The sequence below is a fragment of the Littorina saxatilis genome, linkage group LG8, assembly GCF_037325665.1.
Source record: "Littorina saxatilis isolate snail1 linkage group LG8, US_GU_Lsax_2.0, whole genome shotgun sequence".
NCBI lineage: Eukaryota > Metazoa > Mollusca > Gastropoda > Littorinimorpha > Littorinidae > Littorina > Littorina saxatilis.
In genome coordinates, this window is record NC_090252.1 from 63723519 (window position 1) to 63747426 (window position 23908).

Below are 23908 nucleotides of genomic sequence, written 5' to 3' on the forward strand. Positions count from 1 at the left end.
CGTTTTCGTTGCAGCTGAGTGCATTTACAGTTCAAAAATCCACCTATGGTAGTAAAACAAACCCAAAACTACCCAACGACGACATCTGTGAAGCTCGACAGTTTCTTGTTCACGCGAGTGCATAAATTAACCTAGTTATTACGTGGTGTACGCACAGATTCGTGACGTAAGCGTCGTCTGCTTTGATCATTGATGCCAAGATACACGATCAGATTCGCCAGTACGTTTGAGACGGACCGCCCGAAACTGACCACAAACCGACCGTGTAGCATGCGAACCGTACGTCTCACAAGCTTGATAGCACCCGTCTCGGCCCATCCGTTTGAAATACAGCAGGATCTATTCCGAACGGATCGCAAGGAACTTCCAGTTCCAGCCCCTGAGCGCACTTCAGTCGACACCCACTTTACAAATCATCAAATGGCGGTCAGTTCAGCATCAAAACTTGCCGATTCGGAACCGAAATATTTCATCAACCTGAATCTTGGCCGGCGAGGAGTTGGAATCTATGGAACCATGGAAGTAAAAACTACACAAACCAGCAACATCGGGACCTGTTCCTACGGTCCATGCAGCAGACGTGGGGTGAAATGAAAGGTAAGCGTCTGGATCTAGATTTGTTTGCATTCATGTATTGTAAGGTCTGTATCAAAGATGGTTTGTCTGTCTCTGTCTCTATGCTTTCCTTGCTGTACGCTTTTGTCTTGAAGGCAAGTATGTAGATCTACATTTCTCTCCTGTTCCTGTCTCAAATCTGCCTTCGCCGAACTCTAGTTCTACGTTCAAAACATGTATCTACCTCTTGGCACATTGCCTCTTTTAGTTTTACAGTGTAAAATTATCTGACAACTTCTATCATACTGTAATCAATGTGTCATCTGTTTGGGAAAATGCTGTCAGTTTCAGAGTCTAGTGATGTGTTGATTACCCTACCGTAAATTGCGTAGTTGAAATGATAGAGAAAAACAAAACGCAGCAGCAACGATCAGTCATGTAGCATTCAGTCATCTTTATGCTCTTGGTTTAAATCAAATTTAGCTTAGTCACGAACACAAAGCAAATAGTGGCTGACTCAGTCACTGGGGTATTCGCATAAGAAGGCTCTCTTGCCTTGAAATTACCAAACAATAACACACACACGCACTCATTGCCAACCAAAAAAACCGCACACGCACACACAGTGACCCGCACATGCATACTGTGAGACACACACACACACACACACACACACACACACACAGAGCCATACGCATGCACAGAGAAAGAGGGAGAGAGATGACAAATGAAATACTAATTTTGCTTTGCTGCTTTTATTTCCTCCAGTTAATGCCATCAAGACAAACAACAATCCTTCGTAATAAGGGACTTGACAGGGACAGATGACATCTACACTCCAAAGTGAAAGTACTTGCAAGAGCATTTAATTCTTCTGCCTGTCAGTGTCATCAAGAAACAACCTTCAGCCACAAATCGGGTAAGCTTGACACCAGCCTGTATGCTGTAGCTTCAAAAACCTGTTCAATTTACAGATCTAACAATAAAAATAGATCAATATTGGTGGGAGTGGAGATTGATGTATGCTTTGGCCTTGGGTGTGTGTGTTGGGGGGGGGGGGGGGGGAGGGGGGGGGGGGAGAGGTATGATACATATACCAGACATTTAAAATCAAGTGAGCTTACTGTACACCATGTAAACAAGGTATGTGTAAAACCTTTTCAGTCCATCATCATTCCCTCTGGAGCTGTGGTTTGAACCATGTGTTCCGTTTGTACAATTGTGACCAGGTGGGCATCGCCACCCATTAGGCATAATGCAATCACACTCACTCACTTGGTTGTGGGGAAAAAACTCATTACCAACAACCACATGAACAGTTGCATTGTGCAAGTCTGGAAGATATCTGGCAGGGGGAATGTTCAGTGTATTTTGATTTATTAGGTGTGAATGTTGAAGGTTTGTATCACTGTTCCTTAAATTCACATCCATGTCAAACATCACACAAAGATAATGAGCGTCAATGATGGCAAGAAAAATAGCGGAATAAAAAAGCAAATAGACTTTAGAAATATAATATTACATAATTAATAAGAAAAGAGATGTATAGTATTCTTTTTATATAAATTTGAAATGGGCTGTGTGACTGTTTACTGTGCTTTTTTTTTTTTTTTCTTTATTCTATTTTTTTTAAAGATACATTCAACACAGTTTTTTGTGTTTGATGTTATTGTAATACTATATATATGAAAGTAAAAGAAGTAAAAACATGTTAAAAAAACAAAACAAACACAAATTTGATGAACTGTTCTTGAAGCTCAAAGTGTCACGGGTCGTCTCGTCTATGACACACACGCAGTTAGGAAACAGCCACAAGTCTTCTGTAATGACTTCCACTTCGGCCTGTGTGTGTGAAGCACCTGCAAAACACACACACACACACACACACACACACAGACAAGTTTATTTGCATGTTTACATTGTTTTTGAAATCGTTTAAACATGTTCCTCTATGTATGTTTCAGGATGACACATTTGACAACAAAGAAGATAAGTTCTCAAAGTTGATCTGGATTACCTGCACAACGACCATGAAAAACAAGAAGAGCAAACGCTCGATCGAGTCACTTTCGCAGTTCTGAATATTATATGAGGCATCAGATGGACAGGAAGAAATTGCTATTCACAACACAATGAGTCACGTTCACATAAAATTTGAGCCCGGTCACTTTTATAGTTTCCGAGAAAAGCCCAACGTTAAGTTGTGTGTTGCCGAACAGAAAAGGCTAGTTATCTCCCTTGTTTTTCTGATAACGTTCGTAAAAGGCTACAGATGTAAATACTTTGATGTAAAGAATAATCCTACAAAGTTTCAATCACATCCGATGAACTTTGTCAAAGATATAAAATGTCTAATTTTTCCTTTGACGCTGACCTGTGACCTTGAAAAAGGTCAAAGGTCAACGAAACCATCGTTAAAGTGTAGAGGTCATTGGAGGTCACGACTAAACAAAATATGAGCCCGATCGCTTTGATAGTTTCCGAGAAAAGTTTGTCAAAGATATAAAATGTCTAATTTTTCCTTTGACGCTGACCTGTGACCTTGAAAAAGGTCAAAGGTCAACGAAACCATCGTTAAAGTGTAGAGGTCATTGGAGGTCACGACTAAACAAAATATGAGCCCGATCGCTTTGATAGTTTCCGAGAAAAGTCCAACGTTAAGGTGGTGTCTACGGACGGCCGGCCGGACGGCCGGCCGGACAGACTAACACTGACCGATTACATAGAGTCACTTTTTCTCAAGTGACTCAAAAAAAGGGGGGGGGGGGGGGGGGGGGGGTTGGGGGGGGGGGGGGGGGGGGCACGGAGCCTCTGGGCCCTTCCCAACACGGCCCTGAACAACCTTAACCAAGAACCAGTTTTGGATGACGACCCTATACTAGGCGGATCACCCGAATTTGGGCCATCGGCTGCTGATGTCAACACATCTTCAGAGAAGGTTCAAGACCCAAAACGTGTGTGGCAACAAAGGACACAAATACAAAGAAAAGGTTGGAAAACCAAGAGGCTGTGTGCTGAGGAATATTAGCTCTGTGCTGCAAAAGAGATTAAAGGCACATTCCTTCTCGTGAAAACAGTTCTATCCTTGGCACAAAGCTTTAATTGACGGTGGGGTTTTGCTGACTCGTCGAAGACGACCCATTTGGAACTTCGTAAGGAATTTCACGCTGTTTATCCTTATCCTTGATGGCGTGGGTCGTGTACGATGCATACTCTGCAAAGAGGCGGCAAAACGTTTATCCCCATTCGGATTGCGTGGATCATGTACGACCCAAGCTTTTTACGTTGACTCCTTATTTGGAAGGTATGGGTCATACACGACCCACATCATCCGGACTGTGTAGTCCAACACATGATCTGGTGAAGGCTAGGAGAGTATGCCTTCAGACCAGACGGACATAAGTACAACAACAGAACCCATCACAACATGGGCCATGAATCCAGTAAATGAACTCAAATTAGTGCACACCCCCCCCCCCCCCCCTTTCAAATAGAACAATCAAATCTGCATCTAAATCAGTCATTGTCAGTGTTGTTCACATATCTTGTCTAACATGGACGCTATGGCATGCTTAAGCGGTGTAGGTGTCTATCCTCTCGGCAGGCATAAAAGGCAGTTTTTGGAGCCGTTTAAGCGGGTAATGAGACCAAAAAAATGATACATCTGAGTAACTCACAAACCCATTCAGCATGGGTGGGAGCCCAACATATTGCCAGGACTAAACATTTTGGAAGGCCGGGGTCTAGGGTGGCAGTGCCCCCCAGCCGAAAATGAATTTTAGCATTATACTTTATAGGGAGGGTTTAGGTGGCCTCTCCTGACTAAATCTTATAACAAACAAGTTTTTTTTAGAGATGCATAATATATTATATATTTGTAACTGACCAGCTGAAAATGAATTTTAGTAATTCAAGAGGGGCTATTAGTATTCTATTAGAGCCTCTCCCAGTCCCAGGTTTAAAACTGATAACAGCTACCACAAAAATTAAAATGGGGGGGGGGGGGGGGGATGTGTAAGAATGCACAAAATCAAAAACCTCTATACTTGAATTTGGTGTTTGGTTGCACCACTCTTGCTAGGGGGTCTACAAAAACAAGTTGTATACACATTTCAAGAAGGGTTTTAGAAGCATCTCCTCGCCTAAAGTTAAAGAAAAACTTAAAATTGGAGATGCACAACATTTAAAAATTCTTGTAAACTTGAAGGTATTTGGAACTAACCAGATGAAAATGAATTTTAGCAATGCAATAGGTGTTATTTGAGCCTCTTCTGACTCTGAAAACAGCACACAATTTTGTTTGTTTAAAAAATATTATTGGGGGGGGGGGGGGGGAGGAGGTAAATGAATGCATAAAATCAAAAACCTCTATACTTGAATGTGTTTAGTTGTATCACTCTTGCTAGGGGGTCTACAAAAACAAGTGGTACACATTTGAAGAAGAGTTTTAGAAGCATCTCCTTAAAGTTAAACAAAAACTTTAAATTGGAGCTGCAAAAAATTATTTAATTTTAAGTCTGTTTCACTTGCTAACTTTCTAAAGGGCTCAATGCATCAGAAGCTAAATACCGCTGGTTCATAGATCAGGAATGCAAGTTTTCTGTTCCACAGCACTGAAGGTTTGTGAATCCCTGCAATAGGAGAATATAAAGATGTGGGTGAGCCGAGTTTACAAATAGCAACTATGATGCCACATTCCCCTGGATGACATGACATGACATTGCTGCCCCCTGTTAGTCACTCTGACATGGTGAAAGGTGGCTGACCTGGCACAACTACATCTCACATGAACCCAGTGTAAACAACAGCTGCCAGGGATTAACAAACAAAGGTATAAAAAAAAAGTTGCCAAATTCTTCCTGGGAATCCGTCTCCGAGGGAAGAAATCCCACCCCTGGCATTGCCTTCAAACTTTCGGATGTTTGTGCTAACACATGTCGTAAAGTGCATACTGAGTTTCAAGTTGTTTGAGACATTTAATAGGTCTGCTGTTATTTGTCATGTCAGAAACAAATTAAATTGACGGTAGGTTTTTTGCTGACTCATCATTAAAACAAGAAGGGCAAAGCCCATACGACTCACATGCTTGACCTTCTGCTTTACACATTTTTCCTACCAAAATACATGTGACCTTGACCAAAGGTCAAGGTCATCCAAGGTCATGCAACACAAAGCTGTTAATTCAAGACATAGGAAGTACAATGGTGCTTATTGGCTCTTTCTACCATGAGATATGGTCACTTTTAGTGGTTCACTACCTTATTTTGGTCACATTTCATAAGGGTCAAAGTGACCTTGACCTTGATCATATGGGACCAAATGTGTCTCATGATGAAAGCATAACATGTGCCCCACATAATTTTTAAGTTTGAAACAGTTATCTTCCATAGTTCAGGGTCAAGGTCACTTCAAAATATGTATACAATCCAACTTTGAAGAGCTCCTGTGACCTTGACCTTGAAGCAAGGTAAACCAAACTGGTATCAAAAGATGGGGCTTACTTTGCCCTATATATCATATATAGGTGAGGTATTCAATCTCAAAAACTTCAGAGAAAATGGGAAAAATGGGAAAAATAGCTGTTTTTTAGACAACATTTATGGCCCCTGCGACCTTGACCTTGAAGCAAGGTCAAGATGCTATGTATTTTTTTGGGGGCCTTGTCATCATACACCATCTTGCCAAATTTGGTACTGATAGACTGAATAGTGTCCAAGAAATATTCAATGTTAAAGTTTTCCGGCCGGCCGGCCGGACGGACGGACGGACGGACGGACGGACGGACGACTCGGGTGAGTACATAGACTCACTTTTGCTTCGCATGTGAGCCAAAAATGATTTGTTGAAATCTTCAAAAACAATGACAGATGCGCCACATACTCACATTTCATGTACATATTTTATCAGACATGGGTGGTATGAGGATTTCAACGCGAAAGTACTTTTTAAGAAGTTGACTCATTCCGAGCGCTGAGCGCAAATGTTGGCCTACGCCTAGCAAAGCTCACTGCCGACACACTTAACTGATCAATGGCTCTTGAAAAAGCATTTTTCAAGAATTTGTGTGTGCGTTTAAACAAGTGCGCTGTAAACAGCCAATGTTAAAACTGTTTTCAATTTAAAGGTAAATTGAAGGTTTCATTTTTCTAAATGCATGCTAATTTTAATTTGTTTCTGTTCAATCGGACAGGGTACCTCTTTATTATCAAAATTCTTTCTGGTATGTCGCATAACATCAATCAATCAATCAATGAGGCTTATATCGCGCATATTCCGTGGGTACAGTTCTAGGCGCTCTGCAGTGATGCCGTGTGAGATGAAATTTTATACGGCCAGTAGATTGCAGCCATGTCGGCGCATATTTACCTTTCACGGCCTTATTCCAAGTCACACGGGTATGGTAGACAATTATTAACTGTGCCTAAGCAATTTTGCCAGGAAAGACCCTTTTGTCAATCGTGGGATCTTTAACGTGCACACCCAATGTAGTATACACGGGGGGTGGTAGGGACACCGAAGAGAGTCTGCACACAAAGTTGACTCTGTGAAATAAATTTCCGCCGAACCTGGGATCGAACTCGCGCTGACAGCGGCCAACTGAATACAAATCCAGCACGCTACCAACTGAGCTATATCCCCGCCCCTAACAGCAGAACTAATATCTCTAATGACTTGGTATTTCGTGTGTAGTTTACGACATGTGTTTGCACAAATCCCCGTATTCGTAAGTTTGAAGGCAATGCTTTGCGAGTTACTCAAATGTACCATTTTTTTGTCTCATTACCCGCTAAAACGGCTTCAAAAACTGCCTTTTATGCCTGCCGAGAGGATTGACGCCTACACCGCTCAGCATGCCATAGCGTCCTTGTTAGACAAGATATGTGAACAACACTGACTGATTTGGATGCAGATTTGATTGTACTGTCTAAGGACATGCTAAACATGTTTCGATTTAGTTCTGATTTTTTTAGATTTTTTGATCGCGGGAACCTTGATTTTGCGAATTCGATTTTGGGATGTGTCTGTGTTGTAGGTTCCACTGTATTGACACTACCTCATGTAAACTCAATCTGTTTTGTGAACAAGGTATGGGAATTAATGAACTTTTCAGTGATATATTTGGTTTTACAATCAACAGCCTCATCAGAAAGATCTGACCTCAAACGCATCTGTGTAGTTTTTCTTATGACGAGTAGTGTATACTATACTCAAAAACAGAAAAGTAGAAATGTGGGGTTCTTATCTGATATGAAATAAGAAAGCATGTATTGCACAGGTTGACACCGCAAAATGCAACCCACAAAAATGCTAATTACTGATACAGCCTTCCGCCGAATTACTTCATATTTGGTTTACATCAATTTCAGCTTATGCAAGGCCTGTCCACAAAGTGGCAAATCTGTAGGTGTGATTTTTTTTGCAACAGATATTTTATATTTTATATTTCTTTCTTTATTCTTATCATAATTGCATATTGCATTCAATTAAGTCAAGTGCATTCTTTAGTTTCAGTCACACTGAGACAGCAATTTTGTCATAACATCTTTTGACCATGGGATAAAGTTCTACACGAGTGAATTCTGAGAACTTTAAAAAGGCAAAATCTTTAAACCAAGTACCTTTCAGGCTCTGCGGCTGATATGTCTCATACTCCAGGAGTAGATGGATGCACCTTTAGTCCATAAGCAAATGCACCAGGTGTTGATGTTGTCATACCAGAAGTCCCAGGTATATAGGCTGACCACCATGGCTAAAAATTATTCAGGTCAATCATTTTTAGATCGTTAAGTACACTGAACCTAAAATAACACTAACAGACAGTACATGTACATAATAGATCCAAGGTACATGTATATACAAATTAGGAAAGAAGTCGTACAATGTCATTGAGAATATCACCGAGTCTGATAATGAAATTAATTCAGCATTAATTTGCTCCACCTGTACTAACTTATCATAGTTATGAAACAAGTAAACAGGCAACAAGTATTGTTGTGTTTAAGGCAAGATTATATTCATAAAGTAACAAACAGCATACATATTGTATCGAGAAAACAAAGAAACTTCCCAATCAACGTTTTCCCCATAAACCTGTTTTGGAATCGATCAATCTTCAATTGCACAATAAGATGGATTGCAACTGTCTTTTTTTCATCGTTTACAGATCATATAAACTATCAACTGACTGACCTATTACTTTGTTTGGCTTTTTCATAAATAATAAATAAATTGCATGCATTCCTGATTTTGTGTGTGGATGTGAGACTGTGCATGGGGATTTTTATTCTGTGTGTACTATTAACTGCTGGATATAAACATACAACTACCTGCTTATAGAAGTTAGATCAAGAGAAGAAGCACCACCTGCCTGTGTTCTGCTTGGCACAGTTGCAGTATGAACGTAGCCTCAATGCTGATTCACAAAATGTAAAACATAAATAAAATGAGCAAAAAAAAATGTACAATACTTTCAAAAACACAATGCATATATTATTATTATGTCCAATAAAATAATCATTTAAAAACCTCATGAAAACACAACCAACACCCACAGGGCCTAACAGACAGAGCCACAAACACCAAGGGCACACACACACACACACACACACACATGTACAGTGTACACATGCACACACAGGTACACACGCATGTATGTATGGGTGCATGGTCCGAGGGGCATTAAGCCTGACCAATACAAAAAAATGGACAAACTTTGGCAGATTTAGGCGAATACTCTTTGGACATTTGGCCGATAGGGACATGAAAGTTTCGAATAAAGTAAAAATAAATCGGCGATTGGCAGAAGTGCCGACCCAAACGACATCCCTTCTGTGATAATACTGTTATAGACTGTGTATTTTAACACCATAATATTCCAAAGGGAGTAGAAAAAAAAGTACAGTGATACCTGCGGTGAAAGGACAAAAATGTACCTGCAATGCAGGGGGCCTGTCATAACAGGTATAATCTGGTAGAGATAATAGAAAAAGGACAATATTAGGTGTCCTTTGAAGGGAGGTGTCCTCTCATCGCAGGGGCCAACCATCACAGGTAACACCAGAATAACAAATCTCTTACAGAATCGCTGTCAATGTGATGTTGGGATCATAATCAGGATCATCTAGTCCTCCTGATCCTCTCCAGACTCAACTGTAACTTCAATTGTGAGGCTAACCAAAGAAAAACAATATCAGTTAAAATTACACAAGCTATTAGGGCTCTAAAAACAAAAAAATAAGGTGCGTGAAGCAATATAAAACATTTAGTCAGTCGTTACCAAACTAAAAGATCAACATGACAAACCATGAGTCATTGCTGAGACTACATTTAAATAGTCTCGGGTAACCATCCCCAAAGACTGAGATGGGTCAAGCCTGCAGTCTCCGCAAAGCATGCGACCATGGCACCTGTACACCTCACTTTCGCTCGCAGTTCAATATGTGAAAAAACAGCTCCTGTCAATCTGGTACAGCACAGCAAACCATGTGGTATTATCTATGTGTTTTAAAACTAACATGCACTCACTTGCTTTAGGTAGTACAAATTGTGTAAAGCCATGGGAAACATATATGTTATCAACTCTTAGTCTTAGATCCACTACACTTTTCAATTAGTACTACCATTAGTGTAGCTGTCTTGAGCTGCTACCCATAACAATGAAATGCTGAAAGCTAATGATTGAGGGAAAACTAAGATAATTAAGTAAGATTAATGAATGGGTACATGTGTCACAAAGAGCCCCTATACCTACAATAGTCAAAGCAGTTTCTGAACATTCCAATAATGACCTGAAAAATAATTACACAATGCACAATTTATTGCTTATTGGAATCTACAGAATTAACCAGTTCCTGACAGAAAACAGAAAAACTTATTTGAAGAATTTATCATTCACTCAATGAGAATGAGATAGTTTTGGCCAAGCAGGATCGACACACAGAGTTCAAGAAAATAGAAAAGGAATGTATTTGTTCTGATCAATCATAAATGAAACAAATCCCAATACCCATTTGTAACCGGTCAAGGCTCAGGAGGTGGTTCGAGTGCAGAAATCACCAGCTGGCATTTTTGACTGCGATTCTAAGGCTGAAGATAAAGAATTAATGAAATCAAACTGTTGTCACTTGTTCTTATATAATCAAAGCTTCGTGTGATGACATAAAAAGAGTTAAACTTGCTTTCTGTCATTAAAAAACAATTTTTTTTAATGAAAAATCGACGATCGTGGTGGAAGAAAAACGTGACAGACATACCTGTGTGTCACTTCAGACGGCATTTTTCACCATAACAAGATCGAATCAAGAGTCAATTTATTGATTTCCGAATTATTAAAACGTTATCAATTCCTATTGACGTTACAAGCGTGTCAAATATTTGTTCGTTTCTTGTTTATATAGAGCGTCATCAATCGTGCTCAAACACAACGCGTGGTGTCATGTTTGGGTGATAGCGATCGATGTTAACTTGAAAGAAATATCCGCATCCAACACACGTGATTAACCTCTAATCTGAAAGATTTTATGTTTTAGTTCTTGGATTAATCAGCAAGCGAACAATTTAAACTCTGATGCAGCAAGAAATTTACATTGATTTTGCGAAAGCGATATGGTGTCAACAAACCGTTGCGTTTGGACACAAAAAAGGAACAATGTATGTGTATTTTTCACTCCATTTTTTGGAGATTAATCCGGCATGGAAGTGAAAACCACTCCAATTTAGAATATTGCGCCATTTGAAGACAAAGCGCGCGATGGGCGCCGAGGATAGGCCGAAAGGTAAGGTTTTTATTTTGGCGTCATTTGTTGAGTTTGTGCAAATCCAGCGAAATTATGGATAGAATATGAAGTAATGACCACATTAGGCTTTCGAGTGCTGAGTTCTGTTTCTCTGATAAAACTAGAGATCCTGTCTGAATAGTTGTGCTTTCATCAACACTTTCCTACGTTCCTACATTTGTCAATTTTTGCTTTGTCATGTGCATTCATGCCGATCATGTGGTGTCACTGTTGCGTTTTTGGTTTGATAGAGCTAAGTACGTTTTCAACCATCAATGATGCATCCCTTCATGAAATCACTTCGTGAAGTACCCCTAAAAGTCATTTACTGCGATTTACAAGATACGTGGTTGATATTATGGGATGCAGGAGATCAAACGCAACTTTACACCAAGTCCGAGGTCGTCAGCGTTATGTTTAAACTCGTTCAACTAAATGTCTTCTAACATACACTAATTTTTGTGGCAGATTGAATACTATGAATTAACATCATTGGGTCTGAACTTGTAGACCCTTATTGTGTCTGATCGCCGAGTGCTAGTTTTATGTCCAAACATAACTTGACGCTATGCACAGTCGATCTCTGCTGCCACGGCTGGTGTAATGTTAGGTTTGGGCACTCGGTTTTTTACTTATTTTATTTTTGGTAACGAAAAACAGATGTAGAATTTAATATTGATATTATCTGTTTCAAATAACTTTCCCCCCCATAGAAACCACGTTTTTGTTGTAGTTAGTGTGATCCATGTCCAAACACAACATAACACATCGGTGTCAGCTTGAACTGTCACAGTGTTGTAGTGTAATATTGAGTTTAATTTTTATAGTTTCTTAGTCTATTTTCATCTAGCTTTCCTTTTTATCTAGCATTTTGTACAGGTAAATGTAGACTATACATTTTTTCCTTTTAATTGGTTTGAACATGGTCTTAAGTTATGTTTGGGCATTTTTTCATGGTACAAAAACTTTTTCTAAGGTTGCCCCTCACCTATTCAGTGAACTTAGCTCTGTAGCAGCCTTTTATGTGCACACAATGGTATCTGAATTGGATGGCTTACTTACACCCATAGTTCCAGAGGATGTAATTTTATCTTTTGTCACGGTGTCATGTTATGTTTCATGGCGTCATGTTATGCTCAAACAGCAAATTTTCTGTGCAAACATAATAGATTAAGTTTACACATCAGATTATTTGGTGGCTAATAATTACATACCATCGCTGCATGTAGATAGCTGTCCTCCTGTTCTTTTATTATGTTTGGTTTTGCCACTTTAGCCTGATTAAGACTGTGTCACGGCGTCATGTTATGTTTCATGGCGTCAAGTTATGTTTAAGTGTTTTAATTTCAGAATAACTTTTTCTAAGGTTGTGACTTGGCTATGCAGTTAACTGTGCAATGTAGCTACCAACGCTATGCACACAATGGCTTCTGAATTTGATATTTTATTTGCATCTATAGCTCCAGATGATGTAAGTTTATCTTTTGTCACGGCGTCATGTTATGTTCAAGCATGGCTACTTTTTCTTTTTTCCCTCTCATTTAAAGACAAGGTAACACATCCACTTTTTTTTTTGTTGGCAAAGGAAATAATGTATGTAACAATGTTTTATTATTATTTAATGCCAAAATGATTGATTTGGGCGTGTTCTTGGTTTAATTTTTGGCATTTTCGGGTATTACGCAGCATCCAGTGAAGGATGGCTCTATTATTGATTTAATTTGATGACTATAATTAGTATTTTCATTATGATATTTTGGAGACACACAAACATTATCTATGTTTTCTGTTTTGGACTTAGTATTGATAGTATTTTGTCTTTGAACTCCATGCTGCATTTTGACTTAGTGTTTTGGTGTCATGTTATGTTTAAGCAATTTCAAGCTCAGGTATTTGACCCAATTAGAGATTCTTACCTGCTTATCTTGTTTGTATTGATGGATGTGTGGTCTAGCAATAAAGAAACACCACCAACATTTCTTTTTGTTTGTTCTTGGATCATTAAATTGCCTGAATCTGAAATTGTGATGGCGTCATGTTATGTTTGAACATTAATATTATTTTTGTAAATACATCTAAACGATGGCTCAAGTGTGAAAAACATTTTTCGTAGAAGTTTAGCATGACCATACCTAGTAAATTGTCAGGAAATTGTCAGCTTGTAATAACATTGAAATTTGTTCTTGCATGTCACACTCATTGGAGTCACCTCCTGAGCCTTGACCAACCATAAAAGGATTTTATCATACACAGAAATTTGCAGTATTCACATTAATCAACTTTATTTTATAAATATTGTTTTAATAGGTATACAACAAACAGCATGTGTTTTGAACACACCCACACAATATTTATCACAGAAAAACAACTCACTCTAGTGGGTCAATGAAAGACTGAGATAGCTCTTTCTGCTTCACAGTCCTACCAGCTCTTGATCCATGAAACTTCTTGTCGCTGAAAGCAGCATATAATGTTAACTAATCAACAGTTCTCTCCTGCAAATTCAACTACAATACCACTATACTTTAACTCTAGTCTAAGTGAAACCATTTCTCAGAATATTTGTTATTTCACGCAGCTTTCTTCATTATTTTCTGATGATCTAGACACAGATAGTGACACATATTTTCAAACATGAAAAAATACAAAATATGAATTATGTAACAAGCAAGCTCACCCTCTTCTCAGAACATCCTGGTCACCATCATCATTTCAATGCTTGTTAATCTACAACTGCCACAACGTCCTACCAAAAAAAGACATGATGTATACGTGATATACGTTAGGCGTGAGGCATGATATTCTATGGCCCAGCAGCCTGAGCTTAATTGTTATCGTTTACAAATCATAATATTATTTAGTATCAACTAACTGTTTGGCTTTTACACCAATAACAAACACACTTCCATCTTCATATATATATCTCTATAAATATAATTATGACTTTTTTTGTACTATTTATTTTATTGATAATTTAAAACATACAACTACCTGCTGAGATCAAAAGAAGTACCGCCTGCCTGTGTTCTGCTTGGCATTGTTGCTGTAGCCTCAATACTGATTCACAAAATAAGAAAAATTAAGTAAATGTCCTATAAATAAATAATGTTCAAGACTCATGAAAAACACAAGCCACAACCACAGGGATACACAGACATGGCCACATACACACACACACACACATTCACACAGGGACACACACACACACACACACACACACACGAGGGCACATAGAACACAGGGGCACACACACACACACGAGGGCACATATAACACAGGGGCACACACACACACACACACACACACACACACACAGTGTAGAGCAGAAATCGCACAATGCGCCGATAGATCTATGTTTTGTAATATTTCATTTGCATAGTTCTATAAATAGTATCATAACAGACGCAAATGGCCGCAGAAAGAAACGGTTCGCTTATCCGAAATAAATCGTCAAACATCTCGTGCATACATTTTCCTTTTTACAGGTTATAAATTGGGAATCCCAACACCACAAGCAATGATGACTAAACGACACTAAACAAGACAGCAGCTTACGCAAGTTCCCAGTAATCAAAGCAAACGCCGAACGCAAAGTATCGACAGTTTGTCAGGGCAACGGGCACTTTTACTGACTCACGGTGATACATTTCTGCTCCACAACAAATCCCTCCCACCCTAATTCAGTAATTCTTTGGTCAATTTACTTTTCACAAACAAGTCCAATATACACTTCCATCACATAACATAAATAGCATCCTAAACATCTCATGAAATGCATGAAAAAATACCCACTTGTTCAGCAGGTGACGAGCAAACTGCGGATTGGTGATGAATCCAGATTAATTCTTCACTTCGTTCCAACGCGCAAGCTCCTCACCGATATACACGCGCGACGTGTCATAGTTACGTGCACGAGTGCGTTTTCGTTTCTTCTTGGTTGAATCCGGTACAGTCGGCCGGGGACCCTTGCGTTTTGTTCTTTTCTTATCACCCTGGTTCGATACGACTGAATGAGCCTCCATTTTTTCCTACAAGCTCATCAATTATGTGTGACCTAGTTTGCTTGTGACGTGTCATTCTATGTGCATGTGGTGATCATCAAGATGATGCAGATCTAAAAATAATTAAGAAATAGGCCAAGGACCGGCGGGTCCGAGTTAAAAATTAATTCGTAAAAAAATTGAAGTTCTTGACTCCTTGGATGGAAGTCAATGAAACTTGGTATTTATTCAAAGGAATAGATGCCTGAGGTATGACTAAAAGCCCCAGGGGCTCCGTGCACCTGGATTTGACAAGTCCAGTATCTTTAATTATCATTTATCTTTATCTTAATTGTTTCTGTTACAGGTTTGTTGGTCCGGCCACCACGGTGTCTGTCCCCTGCTACAACGGTGTCCGTGTGGAGGTGCGGACTGCAGGCCAGGCGGTGGCGGAGTTGGGGCAGAGGCTGGCACTTCTGGTCCTGACCCTGCAACAACTGGGACTAATGAACCGAGACCCGACACTGGTCTACATTACGGGAGCACCAGGAACAGGTGACAAGCTCACAGCTTCTCTTACTAGATTGTTTGTTTCTTATTTTGTTTGTTTGTTGTTGTTGGTCTTGCTGCCGATTTGTGACACTAAGCTCAGCCGTCTGTTTCGCGTTAAATGCCAATCGGCGCGCAGCAAATGCAGCTCTAGTTTTTCGTGCTGGCCTTCTACTATAATAAAAAACGCTCGCGCTGGACCCGAGTACTCTTCAGACTGGTTCGTTCCCCCAGTATGAAAGTTTTTGTCTTGTGCACGTTTAAGACCAAGTGATTGCTCTGTGTGAATTACAGGCATTCCCTTTGCTATATAAATACATTGCATGCGAGCCGAGGATGTGCGTGGTGACTGGCCTTTCTCTTTTATTTGATCACAGTGAAAAATATACTGCCGACCCTCTTCATAACTTAACAATATACATGTTTGGAATGCCTGTGGTGTGAATGTTGGTTTTTGAAATTAAACTTGAGAAAGACAGAATTGAGTTTTGGGGGACGAAATAACAGGCATAAAAACAGGACTGAAAAACACAATTGCCCTTTTACACATACCCTACACACGCATGCGCGCAGAAAATAGATTCAATGCGTTTCGTGTCTTTTCTGGTTGAATGCATTCAACAAAGTATCAACCAACGTTTCTGAATCTTTCAATGAAAAAAAGAAAAACTTATTTTGAACCAAACAGCAAATACCAACGAAAGCTAAACACACAAACACACACGCGCACTAACACAGATTGAATGCAAAGCGCTTGATTCCAAAGTGCTCGTGCATGTCAAGGTCACAGCCTCTCTTTACGTTCCAAGAGGTAAGAAGCCGGCTGGCTTCCCTTTCACCCCTGTGCACCACAGGCGTTTGACTTTAGATCGTAATGGCTTGAAACATCGAGCCCTTCTGATCTAAACTCAAATGCCTATGTGCTAACTTCGCTCGTTCATAAAATTAGGTCGCGCAGCACGCGAACTGGCACACGCAGCGTGTGTGCTCAGGCCGGCCCAGTGTGACTCTCGGGGTTAGCTGTGTAGTGTAATAATAGACCAAATCCCCACCCGCTGGCTGGCTGTTCTATCAGGCTGCCTGGATGGCTGTTGCTCCGTGTGAATTCCTCCCACCGCCAAGTCGTTTTTGTGGTTTATTTCGCATTTAGGTCCCAGGTAACATTATGAAGTTTTAATACGATCAATCGGACCTATTATCAAGTTAGTGTATCAACTTTTGAACGAACTGCGCCCAGTAGTTTCCCAGCAATAAGCTGTTAAGTCGAGACAGACACACAGACACACAATTAAAGTCTGTTGAGCCCAAGTACTAGCGTACTCGGGGACAAGGTTCAGTCTCTTATGCGCACTCGACTAACTATTTAAGCCTCCAGAAAAAGCTGTTCAAAGCAAACGCCCTGTATTTAGGTTCTTTGCTCAAAGTCGCACAGTTTTCAAAGGGAGATTTCTTTCCGACCAGGCCTTCCGGCAATTGTTCAAAATTCGGGTTGTCTTTTGACATGGTCAACTTCACGATTAGTTTGCTGCACCAACTTTTGCCTGCCTTATCATCGACAAAAATCGGCTCAAACTCGGCTGAAAGTCGCACATGTGAACATCACTAGTAGAACATGACGTGAATGAGGTTACACCGTACACCTGCTGACATGTGTGTGAAGGGTGCTGTGCTAATACTGCTGTCATGAAAAGAAACAAACCCACCACCACCACCACCCTTTCATTACTACTACTGCTGCTTCTGCCACTGTTTTATATTTGTTTAAAACACCCACACACAATATTTTAATAATTTTCATTTATGTTCCTTTCATCGTCGTCGTCGTCATCATCATCATCATCATCATCATCATCATCATCATCATCATCATCATCGTGAACAACAAGAATCATTATTGTCGTCGCTGTTGTTGCGGCAAACGATACTGACAGAATTTTTTTCTGATTTCCTTTGGGGCTGTCACACTCTAGAGTTTTAGAGAAATTTAGGCTTATGTCTAGCGTGGGAAAAGTCAAAACATAATGTCAATACGTTGGCATACGTCCCAAAAAAAGCATCAACATTCTAAATTGGACTTATGCATAACGTATTCATAGCGTAGCCTACGTCTAACTTATTACAAACACATCACTAACTTATATAAAACTTATGATAGCGTATCATAGGGTATGACCAGCGTATGTCTAGCGGCCTCGCCTTATGCCCAACGTATGAGTAACTTATGAGAAATCTATGCGCAGCGGGATCGGCGTGTTTCGAACGATCACGTGACAATCACAATAAATATTGCGTCAATCTCAGACAGAACATCATTCCGAACTGTGCGAGCAACCAACATGGGTCCGAAGAAGCAGACTGCTACCAAGAACCGCAGAGGAAGAGCCATTTATATACAGGGACAGCAAAACGCCAATCATACGCTAGTTGTACGGTAGCGACACGTTCAATAAGTTACACGATCGTCAGACATGCTTGGAATACGTTAGATATAGGTAAGACATAGGTTACAAGTAAGTTACTACTGTAATAGGTTATCGATAAGTTAGCTGTATGGTACACCTTTCTGCTAGCGTATCTCGACGTATCTCAACGTATCTCGACGTATGTCTGTATGAGTAAACTACCTGTCACGTATTTAACATATGCGTAGCGTATGTCTAGCGTACGCCTAACGTATGAAGAGTACGTCGGCATACGTCCACACATTTTGAACATGTTCAAATTTTGTTTTTCGGTCTCAGCATACCAGAACGTATGCCAGCTTATACCAGTTTGCTTTTAACGTATTACTACTTATAAGAAACCTACACCTAACTTATGTCAAACGTATTCCCGCGTTTCGATGAAAATTCTCACAAGTCGGCATAAGTTACTGTTATACGTGATAGTGTGACAGCCCCATAACAGTGCTCTGATACCAGCTACTTTGCTCAAATGACGTCTTAGTCGAATGAATGACGCGATGAGTATGACGTTGTTTTTTTGTCAAGTTTTACTTTATCCTCATCGTACCAGAAGGTTCTAGTTTTGTTGGAGGACGGTTTGTTTTGTGCACGCTGTGTGTGTTGTCTGATTCCATCCAAAATGTGTCAACTGAAGGAAAGGCATCCAGCTGACTCGGAGAAAAGTTTGTTCATTTAGTCTCCATGAAATTTAATTTTCTAAAATAAGAATTTTCTTGGCAGTTATATCCATTGCGTTATGCTTATTGCTATGTTCCTGATGCTGTGTTTCGCGTGTAACTGGTGAAATGGACTCAATGTAACAGAGCCTTCCTTTCACATTGTATTGTAATACATGTATTTTGTTTAGGTTATATTTTATGTGTGAACAGATAAGACAGTTCTGGTACTGCAGGGGTTGGGGTGGCTGATCGCGGGCCTACATCTTCCCTATCACCAGGGTCACGATGTGCAAGTCGTCTCTACATGTAACACTGCCTTGTTTTCACATTGTCCTGCAATATATTAACCATTGTTTGTGTTCCAACAGGTAAGACAGTGGTGCTGGTGCTGCAAGGCTTGCGGTGGCTGCGACAGGGGCACGATGTGCACGTGCTGTCAACATTGTACAACACCTGGGCCATCAGCACATCCATCAAACAACAGCTGGAGATGTCGCTGAGCGCGGGCCCGACGCCTTCCCTGACACCAGGCAGCGTGTCGTACCACCGATACAATTTCTGGGACAGGGAGGCTGATGTCGAGCAGGCAGTCACCGACCTCTTGGCATGTGTGAAAAACGGCCACCTGCACGTCTTGCTCGATGAGGCGTTCTTTGACAGCAGGTTTGTGTTCATACGTGTGTGTTTATGTGTGTGTGTGTGTGTGTGTGTGTGTGTGTGTGTGTGTGTGTGTGTGTGTGTGTATGTGTGTGTGTGTGTTTCAGAGAGAGAGAGAGTGAGAGTGAGAGAAAGAGAGAGAGAGAGAGAGAGAGAGTCGGAGTCGGAGTCGGAAATTTTATTTGTTAGGCCTCCGGCCCATAACAAGACTGGTGACACATTATACAAGCGAACAATGTTTAAAATAAGCAGAAAAAGCAACATTATGGACCTGCATCTTGCAACTGAGCATTTTCCAGCGAATCAGTGCGAAATCGTAGTGCTTTGTAAATATACGTTGCTAATTGTCTTACCACTTGGCCATTTGTTGAGGATAGTAATTGGCACATTCTAAACATGGATGGGTTCCGATAATACTTTGAGGCTATTAATTCAACTCTGATCTCATTATATGCGGGACAAGAGAGACAGAGAGAGAGAGAGAGAGAGACAGAGAGAGAGAGAGACAGAGAGAGAGAGAGAGAGAGAGAGAGAGAGAGAGAGAGTTAACTGTCTGATTCATGTAACTCGCACCACCGTGTACGAGTGGAATTGCATGTTGTTTTAACCACAGTGTGCGTAAATTGGTAAAATATCAAGTGACATCTTTTTTAAGTTGCGGATAACGCATTACTATTATCAGCTTACCATGTCTCATGTGAGTGTGACACACATCTCTAACACCATGTCTCCATTCTGTGTCACAGTGCTAAGGATGGTCCCCGTCTCACACGCCTTGTAACACGCCTAGCGCAGCAAGTACCACACCTGTACCTGTGGTGTGCCGGTACTATTAACACCGACATACCCCCAGCACTGCAGACACAGGTGTTCACTGTCCCCCTCCGCTCGGCGCCCGCCGTCCTGCGTGAAATACAACCCGTGATTCACAGGTATCCTGTCCACGACTACAGCGACAGCGGCGTGCCTGCCCCTGGGGACGGGCTGAGCGTGATACGGCTGAGTCACCATGGCAACGCTCACACAGGTCGGTGGCCGGTGAACTGCGCACAGTGTGGTCAGGATATCGCTGCTCAGCTGCGCCGTCTGGGTGTGGGTAAGTTGTGTAGCTGATGATGATGATGGTGATGATGATGATGATGTTGGAGTTGTGGTGGTGGTGATGATGATGATGATGATGGGGTTGATTTGAGTGAGGGGTAAACCTTCCCGTTCCCTAATGGTGTTTTACCACCCCCCCCCCCCCCTCAACCCCCCCCCCCCCCCCGAGAATATATTGAAAAGTCTTTGCTCAAGAACTAAATTTTCAATCAAATCTAAAGTCAGGTCAGTGTGCAGGGAGAAAAAAGGACGTCATTTTTGACTCACATGCCAAGCAAAAGTGAGTCTATGTACTCACCCGAGTCGTCCGTCCGTCCGTCCGGAAAACTTTAACGTTGGATATTTCTTGGACACTATTCAGTCTATCAGTACTAAATTTGGCAAGATGGTGTATGATGACAAGGCCCCAAAAAACATACATAGCATCTTGACCTTGCTTCAAGGTCAAGGTCGCAGGGGCCATAAATGTTGTCTAAAAAACAGCTATTTTTCACATTTTTCCCATTTTCTCTGAAGTTTTTGAGATTGAATACCTCACCTATATATGATATATAGCGCAAAGTAAGCCCCATCTTTTGATACCAGTTTGGTTTACCTTGCTTCAAGGTCAAGGTCACAGGAGCTCTTCAAAGTTGGATTGTATACATATTTTGAAGTGACCTTGATCCTGAACTATGGAAGATAACTGTTTCAAACTTAAAAATTATGTGGGGCACATGTTATGCTTTCATCATGAGACACATTTGGTCACATATGATCAAGGTCAAGGTCACTTTGACCCTTATGAAATGTGACCAAAATAAGGTAGTGAACCACTAAAAGTGACCATATCTCATGGTAGAAAGAGCCAATAAGCACCATTGTACTTCCTATGTCTTGAATTAACAGCTTTGTGTTGCATGACCTTGGATGACCTTGACTTTGGGTCAAGGTCACATGTATTTTGGTAGGAAAAATGTGTAAAGCAGTTCTTAGTGTATGATGTCATTGCTAGGTTTAGTTATTTGACGGTCAAGGTCATGTAAAGGTCAAGGTCAAGCATGTGAGTCGTATGGGCTTTGCCCTTCTTGTTATTGACGTAAACTGCAAAATTACGTCATGACGTCGAAGTTTTGATGTCTGTGTTTGTTGAAAATGTACACACTTTGTGGTGATTTTATAAATCAAGTGTGTGTGTGGGAGGGGGGTGTGTTTGAGAAAACAAATACACGGATAGGTTGTGTCTTAAAATGTAACGAATGTATGCTTACATACATGACTATTTATTAAACAAGACTGTGTAACCGTTACAACCGTTTTTTCCCTGCAGGGAGGAGCGCCGCCAACAGTCCCTCCCGGCCGCTGAGCTACCGCGACGTGTTCGTCCTGACCAGAAGCGACGATCTACATGGTGACGTCACAGATGAGGCAGGGCGGGTGACGTCACCAGCTAGCGGCGTGGTGCAGGGACTGAAGGATGCAGGTGTACCGGTGAGTGTGTTGGGGTATCAAGACTTCCTACACAACAGGGCGAGGTGGGATGGAGCTGTGCAGGACGTGGCGGTGGCAGCAACGGACACAGTGACAGTAGCGGATTATGGCTGTGTGCTAGGCCTGGAGCGGCGCGTGGTGGCCGTGTTACAGGACAGAGATCAGTATGATGATGATGCAGGGCTGACTGATGAGGAGACTGATCGTGATGACAGGCTTGATGCAGTATCACGCTGCACCACACAGCTCATCACGGTCCGCACGCCTCCTGTCACCACCACCCCGCCATCCCTTACAACAACCACTACCCCCACCACCACAACCACCCACACCACAACCTAATACAACAACCACTACCACCGCCATCACCACAACGACCACCAATACCACCAGCGACGACGACCACCACCACCATCGCCAAAAGGAGGAGAGATAGGAAGTGTATCTTGTCGGGACATGCCGCCATCATCACCATCGTCACCACCTCTACCGTGAGCTTCACCACTGTCGTCACCACCACCTCTACCACCCCCACCACCACTACCACCACCACCACTACCACCACCACCACGACCACCACCATCACCACCACCACCACCACCACAACAACACCACCACCGCCTCCACCACCACCACCACCACTACCACAACAACAGCAACAACAACAACCGCCACAACAACAACAACAACAACAACCGCCACCAACACAAAGGTATTGCCCAAAACACATCAGGTTATTTCTGGTTTTCACAGAGTGTAATCACTTGGAGATTGCCAGACAAAGATTTCGTCAGTTCAATGACGCAAAACAAGAATTGACGTCATCGTGCTTGTGTTTTACAAATGTTTACTGCTTGTTTGAAAAGTAGATAGCAAATCATGGCATTCCTCAAAAAGCACCAACAATAACACACAATTATTTTTAAATAAAAATGTTTTTGCTCTTCTATCTGTCTTAGGTATTATGTGTGTGTGTGTGTGTGTGCGTGCGCGCGTGCCTGTGTGTGTGTGTGTTCACGCGCGCGCATATTTGAGTGTGTGGCCGCATACATTTTTATTGTAAGCTGAAGACAACTCAAACCTGACACACTTAGTGTTTTATGACCAAAAACACCCCATAACGGTGCACTATCTCAGAAACATTCTACAAAATTAAGTTAAAAAAACTGTTCAAGAAAAGACGGTATACAGTAAGTCACCATCTTGACTTGAATTTCCCTCCAAGCAGACGGGAGATAACTGCAATTTAATCTAACATGTAACAAAAGACAACCTCAAAGTCAAAACAAATCAAACCAAAAAATCTTCAACAAAACACACACAAACAAATAAAAAAAGAAAGGCGCACAGCTGGCAGGTTGATCTTTGTGATAACCCTAAAAGTAAAACACAAAATCGAGGATACAAAAAACAAGATATGTTAGTTATTGGAATGTTAAATTGTTGATAAAACAAGTCATTCACTTGTCTTGTTTTGTCACAAATGTAGGCTAACGTTCCAATAACTAACCTTTCTTGTTGTTTTGTGTCGACCTTTGTGGTATGTTTCACTCAGGGATGATGCTTGATGGCGGCAGTTTGTACAAGTCCAACACTGTAAACTGAAGTGGTCCACTTTGGAACACACGTTTTGCAACCAGTTGTGAACACGCATGGTAAACATCTAATAGTGATTACCAGATGTTTGACTTTTCCAG

The 23908-nt window shown here is 41.1% G+C and overlaps 1 protein-coding gene and 1 long non-coding RNA gene across 5 annotated transcripts in view; one reads left to right on the top strand and one right to left on the bottom strand.

Moving 5' to 3' along the window:
• The window catches only part of LOC138974110 (uncharacterized), a 340574-nt gene that overhangs the window by 256794 nt on the left and 59872 nt on the right, over window positions 1-23908 (top strand). The window contains exons 4-6 of one of the 2 annotated variants that reach the window (XM_070346804.1): window positions 19352-19646; window positions 20387-20736; window positions 22051-22814. In XM_070346804.1, coding sequence (XP_070202905.1) covers window positions 19352-19646; window positions 20387-20736; window positions 22051-22553 — 1148 coding nt within the window. In that variant the 3' untranslated portion in view covers window positions 22554-22814. Of the gene's footprint in view, window positions 1-19351; window positions 19647-20386; window positions 20737-22050; window positions 22815-23908 lie in introns of those variants that run through there. The other variant, XM_070346805.1, reaches the window with a different exon arrangement.
• On the bottom strand, window positions 1295-15635 carry LOC138974092 (uncharacterized). Of its 3 annotated transcripts, XR_011458305.1 has the most exons (8): window positions 15123-15635; window positions 14322-14387; window positions 14008-14076; window positions 13704-13784; window positions 9634-9725; window positions 8883-8968; window positions 8175-8305; window positions 1295-2414 (listed from the first exon to the last, which is right to left on the bottom strand). It is a non-coding gene; the product is annotated as an uncharacterized lncRNA (long non-coding RNA). The 3 variants fall into 3 exon arrangements; XR_011458303.1 differs by lacking the exon at window positions 14008-14076; XR_011458304.1 differs by having other exon boundaries at window positions 13704-14076.